Source organism: Condylura cristata, unplaced genomic scaffold (assembly GCF_000260355.1).
Source record: "Condylura cristata isolate star-nosed mole 26May11 unplaced genomic scaffold, ConCri1.0 scaffold00008, whole genome shotgun sequence".
Lineage (NCBI taxonomy): Eukaryota > Metazoa > Chordata > Mammalia > Eulipotyphla > Talpidae > Condylura > Condylura cristata.
Window position 1 is genome coordinate 44267121 of NW_004567109.1, and position 20536 is coordinate 44287656.

General features: G+C 37.6%; 1 protein-coding gene across 1 annotated transcript in view; it reads right to left on the reverse strand.

Annotated features, from left to right (window-relative positions):
• Positions 1-628: 628 nt before the first annotated feature.
• Positions 629-20536, reverse strand: part of ERICH3 (glutamate-rich 3) — a 101071-nt gene continuing 81163 nt past the window's right edge. The window contains exons 12-15 of the mRNA XM_012722024.1: positions 16514-16963; positions 7245-7370; positions 1497-3838; positions 629-761 (exon numbers count right to left, since the gene is read on the reverse strand). Coding sequence (XP_012577478.1) covers positions 1515-3838; positions 7245-7370; positions 16514-16963 — 2900 coding nt within the window. The 3' untranslated portion in view covers positions 629-761; positions 1497-1514. The remainder of the gene's footprint in view (positions 762-1496; positions 3839-7244; positions 7371-16513; positions 16964-20536) is intronic.

Below are 20536 nucleotides of genomic sequence, written 5' to 3' on the forward strand. Positions count from 1 at the left end.
TGATGTGTAATGTGTATCCACTATAATTATGGTTATACTCATTTCATGCAGCTAAATTATTTATTATCTTGATTCAAATTTGAGTGGCCCTATCAGGTCCCCAGGAATGATATGCTACAAGTATTTACCAGTGTACCTCGGGAAGCAAAACTACAGAAACACACACTCAAAACCAATTGTACTTGGAAATGATTTCTGCTTTAAATTAGTCCTCTGGATAATAGGAAGTATGAATATTTCTAAATGTACTGTGTATATACATGTCATGGAACCCTTTTCTAGAAGGACTTGAAGGTCTGGAGCAATCTTTAGTATTAAGCAAAAGTGGAAGAATTAAAGCTCATTTTCATAGATTCACTAAAGCCAGAAGCCACAGATTTTAAATAAAATTCTTGTATACTAACTGGGACTAACATTTGATAATAAAAAGAAGAATTTAAGCAAACTCCAGTCAGCAGGGCTGTGTCTTATAGGTGACTTTTGGTAAAAAGAAATCTAGCAATCAATCTGAATATAGAAATATTACTATGTCGACTATGTATCATTCTTCCAGTTCTTCATGAAGAATCACTGCCCCTGGAAGCATTCTACTTCTCTATGGATCTAGTTTCAAAGTGCTCACTAAGCTTCAGTGTTGACAGATTCAGAACCAGCTCAGACAAAAGAGTGACAGAGAAAGAGAGAATTTAAAGTTCAGGCAAGAAGCTCGAATAAGTCTCTCTTCACTTTTTAAGTCTTCCAGAAGACACCTTTAAAATGCCCTGAAAACAATAAAAAGTAAAAAATTATGAACATAATCACTCAGAATAGTAGAAACTGGCAGTAGAAACTGCACTAAACATACAAAGACATCAAGGACATGGAGGGAAAGAAATACTAAAGCAATTGTGGTCCTTCATAGCAAACTTCAGTGTTTTGTATAGATACATATATATTACCTCCATTTGTGCATGTATCTGTGTATATATAGAATAGAGTAGCAATATGCCTTAAAATATTGAGTCCATATTTGTAGGTATATGTAAACATTAACCTTTACCAAACTGCAAAAATGAAGGCGAAGGTTGCATTGGATAGCAAATATTCACAAGCACTGCTTTAACAGATTCTGGGGATAGAGTTTGACTCATCCCCTCTGTGGTGTGTCCTTGTGGCATATTCTGTACTTCATCGTTGGCCCCTGGAAGGGAGATAGGGCACTCACTACTTCGGAGAGCTAGGCTTGCAAAGCAGAATGTGCCTTGGGGTTGTAAAGGGAGTAGAAGACGGTCCCTGTGTGTGTGCAGTAGCTCCATCTCCCTTACCCAGCTGCTGTCCTGATGCGCTTGGGGCTAAACAGCATAGAAATGAAAGTTGTATGTGTGAGTGTGAGTGTGTGCGTGTGTACATGTGCACGCAAGCACACGAGCTAACAAAGGGATAAGGGAATCTAAATGGGAGGGAACCCCAGATGGGCTGTCTGTTTAATCCTGCAAACAGATCAGGCTTAAACTCACCGTCTGCCATGAAGTCTCTTAGGCCTTTGTGTTCTTCAGGGGAACATCTGTGTTCTCACTTTCTTTTTGCACTGTTAGCTCTTGCTTCTCTCGGGTTGCAGTGCAATTGGGCTTTGCAGGAAGTGTTTCCATATCTTGTAGACTCTCTCTACTTGGCTCTGATTCTCTCCCTTGGGGCAATCCTAGTCTGAGTTCTTCCACTGCTGACTCCTGCCCCCCAGCTTGGCTCTCTGTCTCTGCCTCCTCTACCCTTGACTCTGCTCTCAGAATGGTTTCAGTTTCACCTCCCTCTTGACCCTGTCCTAGCTGTGGGCTCTTCCCTGCCAACTCTGAAGGTGCAGGGAGACACTCCACTTTAGTATCTGGAGCTGTAGTCACTGTCACCTCCTCCCTCAGCACTAGTTCCTGTACCACCACCTTCTGTGCAGCTGCTGTTTTTCCTAGTAACTCATCCACTTTATGCCAAGTTTCCTCCCCAGCAACATCTGAAAAGGAAGAGGCTTTATTTGCATCTGTTTTCCCCTCAGCTGTCCTGGAATCTGCCAACACCTCCCTCTTCTCTGCAGCTATTTCTACCTCTGCTCCTCCTCTTTGATGAAGATCTTCCTGAGCCACAACTGCTCCTCCTGGGAAGCTACCATGTCTCTCTGTGTCCCCATCCATCACCACTTCTATCTCAGGGGTGCACTCTCTACCCACTTCCTCCTCTGGGTCCTTAACCGTGGCTTCTTCACTCAACATTCCTGCCATCGGAGTATCCCCCTCAGAAACAGCTTCTTGGGTTGTTGCCATCACCCTCCCTATGTGTGGCTCCTGTAAAGGCTCTTCTTTATCCTTCCCCTCTTGTCCTGCGTGTCCATCTTGATCTCTGGCTGAAGACTCCTGAACCTCAGCTGTGGCTATGAGCCTCTCCTCAAATGCCCTGGGCTTTTCTGTGAGCTCACTTTCAGGAGCTCTTAACACACCCTCTCCCTGAAGGACTGACCCCTCTTCCTCCTCTGAAGCCCCCGTCTCCCTGGGGAGTAACTCTGCCTTGCTTGTGTGTTCTGTGTCTCCCTCTTTCCTTGGAGCAGTTATGTTTTCCACTGATTTTTCAAACCCAGGTACCACTTCAAATGCAGTCACCCCTGTCTCTGCCAGCAAAACTTCTTGCGACTCGGTGCCTTCAGTCAGTTCTGATGCCCCAATAGGTGCTTCTTGCTCAGCATCACACTCCACTTCATTAGCCAGAGCTTGTGTCTCTTCCTCAGGTCTAACTTCCTTCACTGTTTGCCCCTCTTCCCCTTTAAACTTTTGCTCTTCTTCTAAAGTGTCTTCATCCTGACATTCATTTGCTCCTGTCACCTCTTCTCTCTTAGGTTCAGTTACTGCCAGAATTGTTTTTGGCCTCTCAGCTTTCTTCTCCTCTCTTGTTGCATCAAATTCCTCAGGTAACATTTCTTTCCTACCATCTTCCTTATTAAATTCTGGCTCAGTCTCAACCTTTTCCCTCCCCACATCTTCCTTACAAAGTTTCTGGAAGCTGTCCCCGGAAAGTCCCCCCAGGGTTTCCATGACCTCAGACGTTGAGGAGCTCAAAGGTGTTTTCATTTCCATAATTTCCTTCCTCTCTTTGGTAGGTTCCTCTCCCCCAACCGTCGCTCCTCCTAGACCACCCTCTCTTTCAGGCACAGTCTCTCCCATGAGTCCCTTGTCCTCTAGGTCTGTGAATGCATCCTCTTCGCTGTCGTCCTCATCTGGTTTCTCAGACACCACCTCGCTCATGGTTGCCCCCATCTCGGCCTCGCCTACCTCCACTGTGTCTCTCAGGGCCACTGCCTCCTGAATATGCTCTGATTTCATGGCCACACTGCATGCCAACACTGCCTTCTCCAAATCCCGTTCCTCCTCAGAAACTGCCATCTCTCTCTCCAGCCCTGTCTGCATTGAATTCTGCTCTTGGGGAACCTCATCTTCATTCATACCTGCCTGGTCTCTTGCTGCTTCTTGTCCCTTTGGATGGAACACCTCTGTCCCCAGCCTTCCTCCCCCTTCTGTTTCTGCCCCTGCCCCACTTGCTACAACCTGTGGGCGTTCTCTTTCCTCTGTGGACTGCTCTGCTAAGGATGCCTGCGCTGCTCTTGGCTTCCACTCCCCCAATGGAGCCTCGTTAGCCCCCACTCCCCCACATAGTGCTGCATCCCCTTGTTCCTCTGTTGTCTCTGCATGCCTCTGTTGGGGACCTTCACCTTCCTCTGCCACTTCTTTCTCCCCCACTGTATACATTTCTGGTGTGACCTGCTTAGGTCCCTTGATTGAGTTGAGTTCTTCCCTTTTTTGCACCACAGAATTACTATCCGGTGCTATAAAAACAAGTTTAGAAAACAAGGTTACATAATCAAAATGGAAAAGGGAGGAGATATTCTATATATTCTCATAATTTTTATATACAATATAGGAGAGATTATTTATGATATGAAGGGGATATAAATTGTATATATAAAACATTTCCTTGATTCTATGATGCCTTCAACCATAACATGCACCATGATTTAATAATGGCTTTCCATGATGAAAAGAAATGCTATCAAATTTAATGGACATTTTGATATAAAAGGAAAATTGAACATCAGAAATACTGAAAACAGAGAAATAACTTCATAGTTTTAGAATCTCAAAATCAATGTCTTTCTCACAAATACACACAACGATAGAGACACACCTCCTCCTTTCATTTGAAATATTAGGACTTCAAGAAAAGTTATACAAAAAGAAAATGAAGGATTTCATCTTCTTAGAAGGCTTTATTCTCCAGAGCACATAAAGTATTTGTCCTCAGCCTGCTTCTTGTGCTCATTTAGCACCCCATCCAAATACAAAGGGAGCTAATCATTACCCCATACATTACGCCCACATTTTAAAGCTACTGTATCTAAATTTAGTCTTCAAATAACTTTGTGGCTCAAGGTAAGACTTTTTACTAAAGACACCAATTTGTATTGCAGGTGAGGATACCTCCCACCTACATTCAGAAACTGATTTGCCTTTGGCAAAACTGGATCACAGAGGAAGACAGCACTTTGTAGTCTGGGACAATTTTCAGCATAAATAAGCTTCTTGAAGTATTTCATAAGTTTTCATTGATGATTCCCTGGCAGATCTGGGTGTACTAGCTGTCATACTTTGATAACATGAGGTTCAATACTTTTTAATAAAGGCTTCAAATGAATGTCCTATATTGCTTATTTATATTATACATACATATACATTTTTATTATTTAACAAGCACATGCACTTTATTTAATCTATGCAAAGTAAATAAATGCACAGCATACCAAATACCCAGATTTTAAATTTTCTGGCTACAGAAAATAACACTTTGAGAGATAGCTTCTAAACTGATTATCTTAATAATTTCTATTAACTAAACTTTTTCACTTATAGAAGACATTGGACTAGCTGTTATAAAATTATATTATAACATGGTGTCCATCTCCAATTTCTGTATAATTATAGAGTAGAAAATGTAGCTGCCTCAAAATTTTTTTAATTGTTTTTTGCTATCCATCTCACTCTCCACTTCATTACAACAATCTACCAGGTTGTTTCTGGTTGGGCCTGAACACCTCTCGTCTGCTGTCTTCCCCATTCTGATACCCAACACAGGATAGTCATACAGCTTTTTCCTCTCCTAATACAAAACATGGGCATCCTTGTTTATTTCTTTGGCCTCCCTCCAAGTACTACAATAACCATCTTGAACACGATAATAGCTGATATTGCATACACGAAAAAATGTATTTGGAAGGTAAATTTTGCTGTTTCCTTTAAATGAGTAAAACGGAAATTACAGGTCTATTAATGGAGTTGATATTGACTTACATAGGTAGTCCTCAGACATAGCACTTATTTCCTAAATTGCATCTAGAAGCTCCCAGAGAGAAATGCAGAACCAAATATTCACTCAGAGAACATGCAGGCAATTCACCTATGAGAATATGGTCCATATTCTTTCATTACAGATTATCACTCAATTTTTAAAAAAATGAAATTGAAACAATGAAAAATAACAATGTATGTCAAGTCTCTTTAGTAGTATAAATTTTGCTGTTCAAATTCCTGCATGAAAAGTATTATTAAAATGTCAGTTATGCAAAACATTTAAATAAAGCCCCTTGCTTTGCTAAGCAGGCCTATATTTATAGATTAATTAAAGAACACACAGGAGAACCCGAAAATAAAATTTCCTAGCCTTCAGGTAATAATATACTCTCTCTAAATCCAGGAGGAAAAACAGCTAATGGCATCCAGCAGAGCTATTATATGAACACATACACTTGAAGAATGAGACATGACGTTCCCGAAGCAAGGAAGAAAGAATAGATAATGTCTCTGTAAGAAAAAGCAGTATGAAAACATGACTCTTTTTATGATAGCCTCACTACTTTCTTAAAAGAGGGGGAGCAATATTTACAAACAAGGGCAATCAAATTAGAAGACTGAGTACTTGGGAATCAGCCAACTAGATGAGAAGGCCAGCTCTGTCACTTAGTGCTATAAATTTGGGAAATATCACCTCTCTCAGCCCTCATTCTCTTATCTGTAAAATGGGAATGCATGACTCACATTCCTTGTGAGGGTAAACCCATATGAAAGGCTTGTCACAGCACCCAGCTCACAGAAAGCCCTCACAAGTCTTCCTGCCACACTTTCCCCCTCCTGCAGACAATATATTAGATTTTTCTTAGCTGACAATATTTGACAGATAACAACTACAATGCCTGCATTGCAGAATGTTTGGAGAGCTATACTAGACCTCCTCTGGTTGAATATCCACTGTAAAAGAGGGGGTCCTCAAGTTCAGAGTTCTACTCCTATAACTCAGGGTCCTGAGTATCCTCTGGTACTTTCCACACAGACCAGGAGGATGGCGCTAGGGAATCAGAGTCAATGCAGGTATTCTGGCTACTGTTATTTGTTGTAAGTAATAAAATTCTTTTCCTCTGATTCAAAAGTCTTGTGTCTTCAGCTAATATTTATGGAATTGTAACAGGCTAACTTATTTGCTTGGAAATCGGGTTAAAATATCTTATATGTCACAGTGCTTGATGACTATGAATGAAAATTGGAGGTTGGGGTAAGGCGACCATTTGATGAATCACTTCTGTACACACACACACACACACAAATATTCACATCAGAATGTTTTTTGAAAGGTAACACTAAATATGGGGGAACCTGACTTCAAGGACACAGGAATTTGACCAGATAGTTATGAGTCGTGGTCTGATGAGTCCTCTCTAATTGGCCCTATTTCAGCTGGCATACTCCTCACCAAGAGCCAGTGAGGCACATGCTGGTGGCAATAAATTCTTCCCTAATTTAAAAAAAAAATTTTTGAATACATCATTGTAGAACGTGCCCTGGCCCTCCGCAGCTTCCATGGGTTCATTGGGTAAATCCTCCTCCGTGGTCAACTAAGTGGGAAGCAGGCTGTGAAATAAGACTGATCTGAAAATCCCTACCAACATTTTTTAAGGCCTTTTTATCCCAGGCAACAATGTATTTGAAAAAGAATATTATTCATATCTGATGTCAGTTGTAAAGCTCCCCTTAGGACTTTCAACTATCTCAAGCCACAGTCATTTTTTGAAAGGAAAATAAAGGTTGGTGATAGAGAAAAGGATGGTAGGAAGATGAAAGTTAGAAAGAGGCTGTCTTTTGCAGAGGATTTCTGAACATCTTTCCCACGTAATGATGTGGCCTTACCTGCACCTGTGTCGATCTCCCGCTTCCTCTGGAGCTTCTCCCGGTCATGGGCGCCCCCGGCACCAGACTCAGCATCGTGGCGGCAGTGGCAGCCAGCTTCCAAGGCTCCGGCTATTATCTGTCCAACTGATTGGAGATCATGTAAAATATCAAGAGGTATAACAACAGGTCATGGGAACATGGCTGCACTATCGTACATCATTTCAGCAAGTGCTGTTCATTTAAAAGCATTCATACTAAATTGTGACCTTGCTTTTATAAGCGATATGATTAAACAGCTCCCAAGCTATGATTTTAAAAGGGAAACACAATAGATCACAAAGGAAAGAAACCCATGCAAAGACATACTTACATTTAAGAAAAAGACAACAGTCAGAGCAGTGACAGATTTGCCAAATGCACATGCAATGAGATGACTGAAAAAGTGGGGTCGCTGCCTTTTCCTTTCTAGAAACATGTTATGGTTTTTATGAGACTAGTAATCACTGAATACTTTTTAATTGCTAAAACTACCAGGACTACACTCAGAGCATAGTAGCCATTAGCAGATTTTAGTAATTTGACCCCAACAGTCACTCATGTGGACAGAGTAATAATAAAAAAAAAAGCTACTGTATTATTCCTATCAATTGAGTACGAAAAGCTGTTGTGGACCTTTACTTATCTGCAATTGACTGTTGCAGGGAACTTTAGAGTCATAAAGACCAAAGTTCAAGTTCCATATTCCATACTAATTGTGTTACCTTTAGAGGAAGTTCTTTTGCTACTAAACCTAAGTCTTATTTACTTTTCAAAGAATTACCTACTCAGTGGTTTAGTGAGGATAATAAATGTAGAACATACCTATCTTCTTTATAGCCAGCCCCTAAGCACTTAATAAATAATAGCAATGAGGATAATGAATATTTCTAAATATCATCAGCTAATCTCATGCAGTACTAGTAGCATCAAGTTCTGAACTTCCCTGTCTATATCCCTTGCCTATCATCTGCCCAAGATCCCAAATTCCGGACATCTACAATCATGCCACCTTCTGGTTAACATAAACTCAATAACACCAGACTAAGGTCTGCCTTTCTTAATAAGAAATGTTATCTCCAAATATTCCTTTCTTTCTCCCTCCCTTCCCCTCTATTTCCCTCATTCTCCTCCCTCCCTAGTTATGCTTATTCAATGGATCTAAACACTAGGATTTGAAAAATGTTAAAATGTGCTCTCTTGCTCAGTTTAAGGTGAATTGCTAAGGGCTCGTTAGTTATTTGCTGAACCCTCTATGTTTAGAAACAAATAGTGAAATAGCTGCTTATTACCTACTTGGTTGGGGTGGGGGTGGGGAAATGAAATGACTTAAATAAATTAATCTTAAGAGAGAAAACATGAAATAAAAAGAGGTACAATATATTTCATTAAAATCTTTTGAACATAATTTTTCCTCGTTCGTTCAATGTCAAGTACAAAAAGTTTTCACAAAAATGTAGTTCAGAGTTGATATCAACTCATGATAATTATGTTATAGCTAGGTTTGTCATCCAGTTAGCTTTTATCAACCTTTATTTTGGGAACTCTATAAACATAGCACATAGAAATCAAATATCATCTTACTCCCTTAGTAGTGTTAACACTGCATAACTAGAGAGCTTAAATATAACAGTATTTTAAGGTTTTGCATGGAAATCTGCTCAAGTGAGTGAACAATAGAAATCCCAAGGGTGGTAGGATTGGGGAATGTGAAGAAATATGATTTCTTAGCATTATGTGAAGTTTTGTTTCATCAGGTCCAGCAAAGTCTACAGACTAAAAATAAATGTGGTTTACAACAGTAATAAAAAACAATAGTTAAAACAAGCAATTAGCAGCTATTGAACTAAGACTATTTTAACAAGCCAAAAAGTACTTGCATGATCTGGAAGTTGCAACTCACTCAGAATTGACAGTGAAGTGTAGTCCCTCTGTCTCAGGACTATTGCCATTTGCCCAGTCTGCAGCTTTAACTTTGGAGTGTTAGGCTTTGGAAGGAGATGAGAGCCTATGTAGTTGGGTGTTTCCTGTTTCAGATTCAGCAAGAATAGGACCCTGGCCTGAGCATCAAGAACTCAGTAGGTATGAGACCAAAAAGGCCTCACTTGGTTATTTTTTTCTCAGATGTTCTTCTAAAACTGCAACTTAAAAGCAAGAAGTTGGCCAGTGCCTAACTTTAACTGTCATCTACCTGGTGTTCAGGACAACTGTGCTTGCTGGCACTCACGTGTCAACTTTCACATCTCATTGTTTCTTCTTTCCGTTTAGACCCCTCAAGAGTCCTCTCCTTAACACTCTTTAAATATGACCATTAAAAGCAAAGGCAACTGTCAGTTCTCACAGCATTAGAAGCAAAATGGAAGGAGTTCTTACATAAAGTTTCTGAGAAAAATTCTCAGAAATGATGTAGGATATTTTAAGATTTTCAAAATAACAAAATGTACTTGTATACAATTTAGCGTTTTATTATAAAATAGACATATTTTAAGATAAACCATATATTTTCCCTAATGCAAAAATAGTACATACTGACTACCCAAAGTTTGAAAATAGAAAAAAGTACAGAGAACAAAACAAATGTTATCTGGTTTCACCACTTAGAGACAGTTACTAGAGTTCACACTTTGGTGAATTTCTATTTTTGTTTGTTTTACTTTACTCTTACTATGGAAAGCATTTTGTATCCCATTTTATTCACTTTGCAATATATTGTGACTATTTCCATATATTAAATATCAAAAGTTCCTAAATAACTGCATAGAGTTTTATAGTAAGATTTTACTAAAACTAGGCTATCCAATAGAAGGGTAACCAACTGGTGTTGGATATTATTTCCATGTTTACATGTGTTATTATAAAGCTATTTTAAATATCACATGATCATTTTGTACTTATTTCAAACTAGTTCTTTAGGATAAATTCTTGGAATTAGAATTTGCTGAGTCAAGAGCATACTCTTGTTAGAAACTTTTGATATATATTTCTTCATGATTGTTTTTCAAATAAAGTGGAGATCTCAAAGTGTTCACCTGTAATGGTGAAGGATTGTATGTTTCCTGATAGTGTCACTATTCCCACCAGTTCTTTCTATTTTTGATAACTTAATAACTGAACCATGGTAAGCTGTCGATATTGACAGGCAACCTCTCTAAACTCATTCCTCTCCTCTGTTCTGAAACAAAACAAATCTCATCTTGAAACATGCTATGCTATGAATCCTGAGAAATTCACTATCAGAAGAAAGTTTGACAGAGAACTTTTCATCTGAATTTTATGATTAAATTCCATTTAATTTTAATTTTTTAACATTAAAGGCCCTAAAAGCAGAGCAAGGATATACCCAAGCTAACTTCAAGTTGCTGGTCACCTTGACCATGCTATCCGTGTGCTTTAATCATTTTTGGCAACCAATCTATTATCTTCCCAACAACTCCCCATGACAAAATTCATGACTAACATCATCTACATACACAGTGAAGGTGTTCCTCTGGCATTGAAACATGGCCCACAGAAACCTAGAATTAATTACAAACTCCAGATACCAGCTGTTTGGAGGTAACAGTTGCATTTAAAATCTATCTATCCTTCCACAGCAGTGAGAATAATCTTTTCAAAACTTTCAGATCATATAATTTGTATGCTCGAATTTTTCCAATTAACTCCTATCTCAGGATAAAATCCACCCCGTGGCTCACAAGTCTCTCCCTCTGGCCTCACTGTTACCACTTTCTGCTTCTCTGTTCTGTTCTTGCTGCAGAAATCCTCCACTCCAAAACTCTGCTCCCAGTTTAGGTCTTACACTTGCTGTTCCTTGTTCCCTCCACTTTGCATGCTGTTTTTTCAGAAGACAGAGTGGTTCACCTCTATACTTAGTTTCCTACTCAAATACCACCCCCACCAGAGAGCATCCCTAAAATACCACCCCATCTGCAGGCCATCATTCCTTGTTACCTGCCTTTTCTTCTTACACTTAGCCCAGATATCCCATTATATATTTATATTTACTTGATGGGAATATCTCCCCAGAATATCGATTCCTTCTAAGTACTTCATTATGTTCACACCAAGGACAGTATGTAGCACAAAGCAGGTGACCTATAACATTTATTGACTGATAAAAAAACTGTTGGAACAGACAACTATGTGCTTTAACAATTCATTCAGAATTTGTATTTGAACTGCAAGTCATAACACATGATTTTCTTCTTTCATCGGGGCCATTTTACCCTGCCTGCATGATAACTAAATAGCATTTTGCATAAGTCATAATATTATTTATATTGCAGGCCTAAGTGCTATAACTTCTCCTGTCTCAGTTATAAAAGTATGAAATGCTTACTTTTGCTTACATTTTACATAAAAATATGCTACTATTTATTTATGTATAATGTATAAATTATATTATCTCCACAAATTAATACACTTAAATTATTACAACATTAAAAGATTACAAAGGATGTATTCAATGTATTAAGACAACTTACACTAAAAATAACAAAATACAAACACATTAAAATGGCACTATGCCTATAATACTGAATTAACTCCAAGGACACTAGCTTATTATAACTAACAGTTATAATTTACTACATGCAAAACATAGTTCATATTAATTTGCCTGCAATTTTTTGGCGCAGTGCATAGTGCATAATTAAGTGTGACATATTTTAAAATAAAAGGAAGATTGGGAAATAACATTTCGTGTTATCAATCTGAAAGACAATGCTTTTAAATGTATTACTTTACTATTCTATCCATTGCTATGATCTTACGTGAAAACAATTCAGATTAAGTGGTATTAACTTAGATGCCACAAAATATTTGTATGCATTTTTAGTCTCTATACCCTATTTTTGACATAACCAGTTTTTATTTTAAGTCTTATGAAAAACGACCAGCATGATTCAAATAGAAGAGAGTCTTTCATGTACTATCTCAGCTCCCATTTCATTTTGACCTAAGGTGCTAGTCAGGAATCTAAGTAAAATACAAATCCAGTCTTCACCAGTCTTCTGTTCTAATGTATATAAGTTTATATAATGTGAAGGATAATCACATTAGTCACTCAGTTCAAGCAGATACTTTTTATTCCTTCTCTTTCTCTGGGCTATAAACTGGAAGTTTCGATTAAAAAAGAAAACTAGCCATAGCTCTTTCCTTGGCATAAAGTTATATAATGGATTGTGCAATCATTTAGTTGATTTTTATTGAAATTTTCCTAGAAATGTTTATTCTAAAGCACTTTGAGAATATTTATGACCTTTTGTTATTTTAAATATTTAGAAATTTATTATGTCATTTCCTTGAATATATTTTTAAAATATCAGCACCCAAATGATTTATGTACTTTTCCATAAGTTTTGGTAGCATTAATTCCTCCATATCATTCTGAGTCTGTTACAGGGTCTTTGTTTTGATTTACCAATTAATATCTTCTTTTTCCATGTATTGTACTCTCTGCCTCTGGAAATCTAAAACCAGAAAAAATTGTTCTTTTCTGAAATATTGGTTATACATATTTGTTCTTATACAAAAGGCAATGCATTTTTAAGAAATTTTGTCTATAAACACTACAAGTGGTGATATGAAAAGATGTTCAAGATAGTATATTAAGTGAAAACTCTTACCAAACAAAATGTATTCTACTTCCCTCTGTGTAAAATAAATAAATAATACACACACACACACACACACACACATATAACATATTAGTTCATTTATTTTTGTCTATATAAACTTTCTGCAGGATCATCTATTACCCAGGATCATCTATTCTCCAGAAAAAGAGTAGATGCTGGGCAACGGACTTCAGCTTGCATTTTTTTCTAGTCTATTCTTCGTATAAACTTTTCAACCAATATCTTGAAAGAAAAAGAGCCTGTCAAATGTCTTACAATATCTATCATCTTTGACTCTTGGAATCAAACCTATGGAAATTATTTAACATTTGAAATTGTTTTAGATAGTATGACACTAGAGTACTATTAGTAATAATAAAAATAGGAAAAATATCCAACATACAAATGTAGAGAAATAAATTATGAGAAAAATCACAGTATGGGAATAATGCACAATATTATACATGTTCATAAAGATTGCTTAAAAATTAAAATTGTTTATGGCATCACACTAAAATAAAAGACAGAGTACATTTTATGAAAATATGACAACATAAATTTATAAATCTCTAAATTTAGAAATAAAAAGTCAAATCAAATGTGTGACATTGTGTGCATGTTATAAATCTATATTTTTTAAAATGACTTTTCTGTTTTCTAATGTTATTTCATTAGCTGTTAGTAGAAAAAACAACATTAATAATGATACATGTACATATACTAGAGCTCAAAAATGAAAAACAGTTGCAAAATGTCCCCATCTAAAGCTGAACCTATCTTCATAATTTTTAAAATTTAAAAATTATAGACACTAACAACTCAGGAACACAGGTTTTCCAATATGTTTGAGCAAAATAATAAAGTTGAACACTTTTCATTTCACAAATTCTTCTAGGATATATGTCCCTGGTCAAACATTTTTCTATTCTGTTACCTCATTACAGTCTATATTAGTTGCATATTATTTTTCCAAAAGATAAATTCTTATATAAAAAATTCAGGTAAACAAATTTTCTGAATTGGCAATAAAAGTAATAAGAATATTATTGCTGAACTTTAAAATTTTTTTTCATCAGTAGCTTATCAAATTGGCATTATAAGCCAGAACTAAACAATAAAATCCAAGTTTAATGATTGGAGTTGAGGGCCTCCCTGGTGGTGAAAGGGCTAAAGACAACACTATTAAGCTATCACCAGCCACTGCAACTTTGAATTGTAGCCCAAGATGGCTGCCAGGGAACTAATCCACATAGCGCAGCAGACCTCTCCTCACCTGCCTGCTGCTCCCTTCAGCAGTGTATTCAATAGATCTTCCTGTTCTGCTCCCCACTCTGTCTGTAGTGAATCCTCTCACCCCCTCCACTTCTGACTTGTACCCCAGTTCTTATACCTTGTATCTATAAATAAACAAATATTTTTTAAAAATAAAGATTTGAATTATTTTAAGTAAAGAGTTCCAATTATACTTTAATGAAAATCTTGGCTCATCTATAGCAAAATCCTTTGGAAAACATTAGCAGTCTTTGTGTTATAATTCCATATCTGGGGTGGCAAACTTTTTCTGTAAAGGGCTTGATAACAAATTCTTAAGGTTTGATGGGTCACAGGGGACATTTGCAACTACTTGACTGTCTTTCAGATCAACAGCAGCTACAGATAATAATTAATAACTATGATCTATTACAATAAAACTGTATTTCCCAACACTTAAATTTGCATTTAATTTTCACATGACCATATATTTTCCTTTTGATTTTTTTACTATCACTTGAAAATATAAAAGAATATTCTCAGCTCACAAGCAATACCAAAAAGTGGGCTAGGACAAGTTTGGTCTACAGGCTGACATTTGTAAAACTTGTGATTTTAGAGCTATTTTTTATAATTAATTTGAAAGCCTTGTCTTACTACATGCCATTATCTGGATTGTTTTCATTCTCTGTTCCTCCTACCTTCAAAATTTTCTCTAATCTTTAAAATCTCCCCAAACACATTCTTCAAAAATGGGCACAATTTTCAAGTGGTCCTTAACCAAAAACATTTCTCTTCCTTTGAAACCCCTTCTCTGGTTTTATGTATGACCACTGACCTTAGTCCAGTTATTGAGGGGGCCAACGCTTCCACTTTATATTTTGGGGGAAGAACCTTCTCTTACATATATCTTTTGATCATGGTGTGGTGCCCACAGATAGTAGAAGGTAAATAAATAAGAACGGTTGAATTAAAAAACACTAAGGATTCAATATTCTCACTTCCTAGAGATAGCCCCCAGTAGTATCATAAAGTCCTAAGAGAAATACTACAGATATTAGAAAGTATTCATAAATTTTAAAACACAGATACAGGCCCTCCCTGGTGGGGCAGCGGGTTAAGCACAGCACTGAGAAGCTAAAGTCACTACCGCTTGAGTTCGATTCCTGCCTGCCCCGGAGGTGACCACATGGCATGGCAGACCTCTCCTGACCCGCCCACTGCTCCCCTCAGCAGTGTACTTCGTCGATCTGCCTGTTCTGCTCCCCACTCTGTCTCTAGTGAATCCTCTCGCCGCCCCTGAGCTTCTGGCCTATACCCCAGTTCTGTATGCACAAATAAATCAATCTTAAAAAACAAAAAACACAGATACATTTGGGTAATGTTAAGATGTGAAAAATAATTTCATTGTGGGACTATGTTGGCAGGAGACAGATGAGCGCAAGCAGGGAATGGACATATGGCAGGCAGAGTGAGCACTAAGAATCTGGCAGGTCCAATCTGACTGTCTGCAGGACACAACTTGGTCCTTATCTGCCCTCCCTCCTACAGTTGAGTGAAGCATCAGAACTTCCCTGTGTCTAAGGTACTAGGATCTGATTGACCTGGGACTCTCCTTACCCTCCCATGTCACAGGGCACCAGCCCATATACTTGGGAGGCCTGAAGCAAGAAGTTACCTGATTTCAGAGAACTCAGTAAAATCTGGAACTTTCTATGAACTTTTCATATGTCTGTCTACTTTTCAATTTCCTTTTCACAGATATAACAGGAAACTTTTAGAAACACTGGACTTATTCCTCTCAGATTCAAATCCTAGGAATGCTCCTTATCAGCTGTATAATCCTTATAATTAACTGTTCAAGAAGTAATTTTATCATCTGTAGAAAAGAGATGATGATTTTAGAGCCTAAGTCACAGGTCTATTGAAGTATCGTGGCGGTTAGATGAGTTAACATCCATAATCTTTAGAACTGGCACATAGTAAAGCACCTAAATGGTAGCTTTGCATATGTAAGTACATGCACAGCTAAGAACAATCACTTTTGCTAGTCTTAATGATCTCTAAAAAGACACATACCCTTGCCTTCAGACACAGACTGTGTTTATTTGATTCTTGAGATAGAATTATCACAGGAAGGAATTTACAGAAAATAGGAAACAAGCTTTATAGGAAGAATCAAGTAATTTTTATATTGCAATAGAAGGAAAACAGCAAGCTGATAATACACGTATGATTATGTGACAAGAAGAGAAACAGGGAAAATATTGAATCCGTCTGACATTAACACAGTAGTATTTCCCAAGCTTGGTAGAAAGCAATGGCCAAAATCAGCTTCCATGCATGGGAATGATGGCAGGTCAGGTCAACAGACATACTTACCACCCTTCTCCACCCTACAGGCCCCTGCCTTTTTGTCCTTCACCTTAGTATCGCTTCTGTCCCAAAGCTTACTCTTATCCTTTTCTTTTTCTTCCTTGGAAACACGCTTCCTAGACTTCTCAGATATATCCTCTGCAATCATTTGAGTAACTTTCTTGGTTTCTTCTTTGAGAACATTCTCTAAGCCTTCCTTTACTGACAGAGAGTTGGTCCTCATGTTTGCATTTACTATTTCCTGGTCTTCAGTTTCAATTCCTAGAGAATCCTCAATTAAAAGATGGAACTTTCTTGGCCCAGCATTTTCACTCAGCTCCTGAGAAGATGAACTTCTGGCACTTTTGTTGGGACGGTTTTCAGCATGGTCTTTTCTGGAGCACCGAGCAGGTCCATCTTCACTGGAGCTAGAACACAGGTGACTTCTGGATGAGGTGGATGAAGCACTTTTCGTATCTACAAAAAAAAGTTCATTTTTCATAAATCAAATTCTAATTGATGTATGAAGTATGTTTGTAGTTAATCACACTATAATGTTCAATATGATTTGGTAATTTCATATCTTCTCCTTGTATATTCTGTTCAGTTATCATCATAAAGAAAAACCTATGTAATCTTTGAGTCTATAGGAATTTTCAATAGGAAAGCACATTTAACCTGGAAACTATTTTGTTTTACTTTTTAAAAGACATTTTATTGAAAACCTTTGTAGAATTCTATTTTATTACATTATTACATAGATTTGAGTAATATTTTTTCAGCAAAAAAAAAAAAAACCTAAGAAATTATCACCTTGGTTAGCTGTAGTGTCTTCTGAAGCATAAAATTTTAAATGTCATCTACTGTAACATTATACTAGTAACATTATACTAGTAACCCTGGTAACTGGGGCAAGAAGATCTATGGATCTATGCATTTGTACAATTTTTAAATACTTAGATGTGTGGTGCATATGTTCAAAGAAGAAGTCATCTTATTTGAAGTTCCTAAGGAGCAGGAGCTGAGACGAAGATTCATGTGAAAGAGATGTATTAGGGGTCCATTCTAGAAAACATTCAAGAACACTGAAGAAGCAGGTCAGAGAAGAAAGTCAATCAAGGGAGCATTTCATGCAACATCTCAACCTTAGCCTGATCCCACAGGGACCTCTGAAGCCTAAACTGCATTACAATTTTTGCTCCCTCAGGCAGGGCTTGGGCTTTCATGCTTTGCTCCATTCAGAAATAGCTACAAGGCACGCTAGGGAAAAGCAAACTACCTGGCACTTCCAGACTCTTAGTGCCTGAAGGTGAAGCAAGTCAAGTAGCTCAAGACTTTACTCTGACGAAGACAGAGGGTGCCGAGGCTGGGAGGTGAGCACAGAGTACCTGCAAAAGACCCCAGGAAACCCAGACAGCACATGGGAGTGATGCTGGCCATTGCTATGGATATGAGCCTAGAAGCCTGGCAGGAACAAAAATGGTTTAGTATTACCCCCCAAAAAAATCATGTAAAAATCTTCCAGAAACATACAACTCAATCACTCTAGGGTAGGTGCATAGCCTAGAAGTCACTGCATATAATCTTCCCAAGGGCCAGAGAGATGCAAACAGGCTTTTAATTTTTAACAACAGATTTGTGCTATAATTTTTTATGCAATTAATCTTCAAAGAATAAAATGCTATCCAGCTTTCTTGTTTTCTTTTCTCTCTGTGTTCCTGACTCTTTTTTCCTGTTTCTTTTCTTTCTGGTTGGCAGCTACACAGATGCCCGCAGCAGCTGATGTGAATTTAAGGGAAGAAATACCTGTCTTTGCTCTTATCCTTTTCTCTTGGTCCCTCCAGCCCCAGAGGCTCTCCCTGACAAGGCTCAGCATTTTAAGTATAGTCACCGAGACATATCAGCTTTTCCACACATTTTCAAGAGATGCTACACAGGAGTTAAAAACAAACTCTAAAAAGCCTTTAAGGAACAGAACCCCTAAGTGCAATCCCATTTGTTCTTATCTCCCAAACACCTTGACAGGAACTGGATGACCACTGTTTCTCAAAGGAATTACATTCTTTAGTCACTCACTCTTTATCTCCATTTTATAAAATCTGGATATGCTGTCTCGCTCTAGGGAACTTAGCAGATCTAGGACAGTTGTTCTTCTTGTTATTTATACCAGTTCAGAAAATTCGGGGACTTCGTTTTCCCCTGTCTTATAAGCATCTCACATTTGCTTCTTTTAAAGAAAGAAAATAATTCCTGTTTGTTAGTGGTTTGTTACGGCTTTCACTAATCACATAATTAACTGTGATACAATGCAATGCTTATTCTGCATCTCCCCCAAATACACATATCCATCATTTGTATATTGACATATATTTCACTTTTAACTGAGTTCACAGAGTTTTAAAAATGAGTATTCCTCTAATAGTTTCTACTAATTGTTTTATTTTATTTCAAAAGGCCCAAACACTCTGTAGTTCAATTTTGAGTCAGTCCTTTAGAGAAGAAAAGATCAGGAGAAGGAATGGCTTCAAGTGGCAAGGGAGGCTGACCTCCCATATAAACTCATTTCAGATTTCAAATCTCTCTAACCTTGTGGTATAATTTAGTTTCACTCTCATATCTTAGTCTCATTTTCATACAGACACATTGCCTACAAGAAAAACTTGAAAAGCCAGGGAATGGGGTTTTTCAAAATGAATTTTATTTATTCTCTTAGAAATGAACCAGGTTTTATATAAAAACTTTTAGACAAAGGAACTTTAGGGCACGTATGTAATTTCTTTTTTGTCATTAGGAGGAAAAAGTTATCTTGGAGGCATGTGGGTAATCACCTCTGCCTCCCAATTCCATTTATCTTTTCTGTGTTCCCTCTGGGTACTGTTGAGAAAGAATCCACTTAGTCTTTACAGTAAAGAATGATCTGCACTCACTGCCTGAGTCCTTGGCCAAAGCCATCAAACTCAGGTCAGGCTTCCACGTCCAAACCATCATCCTCATTTTTCCCTCACCACATTCAGCCTCCAAACCCTTCACTCTCTTCTCCTTTCATGCCATTAATTATCATCTGTGATGACTATGTCTACTTTTGCATCACTATTATTTCATGCAACATAAGAATGAGAAAAAGTAATGTTTTTTATTCCTATCAGTAGTGTAAAAAGGCTTCCTTTGGTTTACATCCTTGCTGGCACTTGTTTCTGGTTCAGCCTATGGAAAGCGGTATGGGGGGGTGTCAAAATACTAGGAATGAAACTGCCAATTTGATCCAGTAATTCCACTCCTAGTCATCTACCCCCAAATTTCAAAAACATGAATTTGAAAAGAAACCTGCACTCCCATGTTTATTGCAGCATTCTTTACAATAGCCAGTTAAAGAAACAGTCTATATGCCCCCAAACAAAAGGATGGATCAAGAAGATGTGTTACAGAAACACAATGGAATACTATACCATGATAAGAAAAAGAGAAACTCATGTGGTTTGTAGCAACATCGATGGAAATGGATGGGATTATGCTAAGCGAAATAAGTCAGAAGGAGAAAGATAGATACTGGATGGAATTACTAATATGTGATATATAAAATAACCAAACTAACAAAGAGATGCTTAAAAACACTTGATAACTAACTACAGAACTGATTCACTTGTGGGATGAGAGAAGGATAAGGACAAAAAGGGAGGGAAGCACAATGGTCTGTGGTGGTGAAATGTGGGTAATTTGGTGGTGGGTGCAATATGGTGGTAATAGCTGATGGGGGTATCCCAATATTGACTCAATGAAAATAAATATGTAAATAAAAATAATGTTTTTCTACAAGACAAACTTAGGTGTTCCACACTTTGACTCAGCTACTTACCAGCTTTGACAGTGGTTATGCCACTTAACTTCTCTAAATCTCTTTCCCTGGCTATAAAGTGATGATTATTCTCACATATGTGGCCTGAATGCCAGTTCTTCTATACATACATACATATATATATATTAAAGGTTTACTTATTTATTCATACAGAATTGGGGTACAGGCCAGAGATGTGGAAGGTGAGAGGATTCACC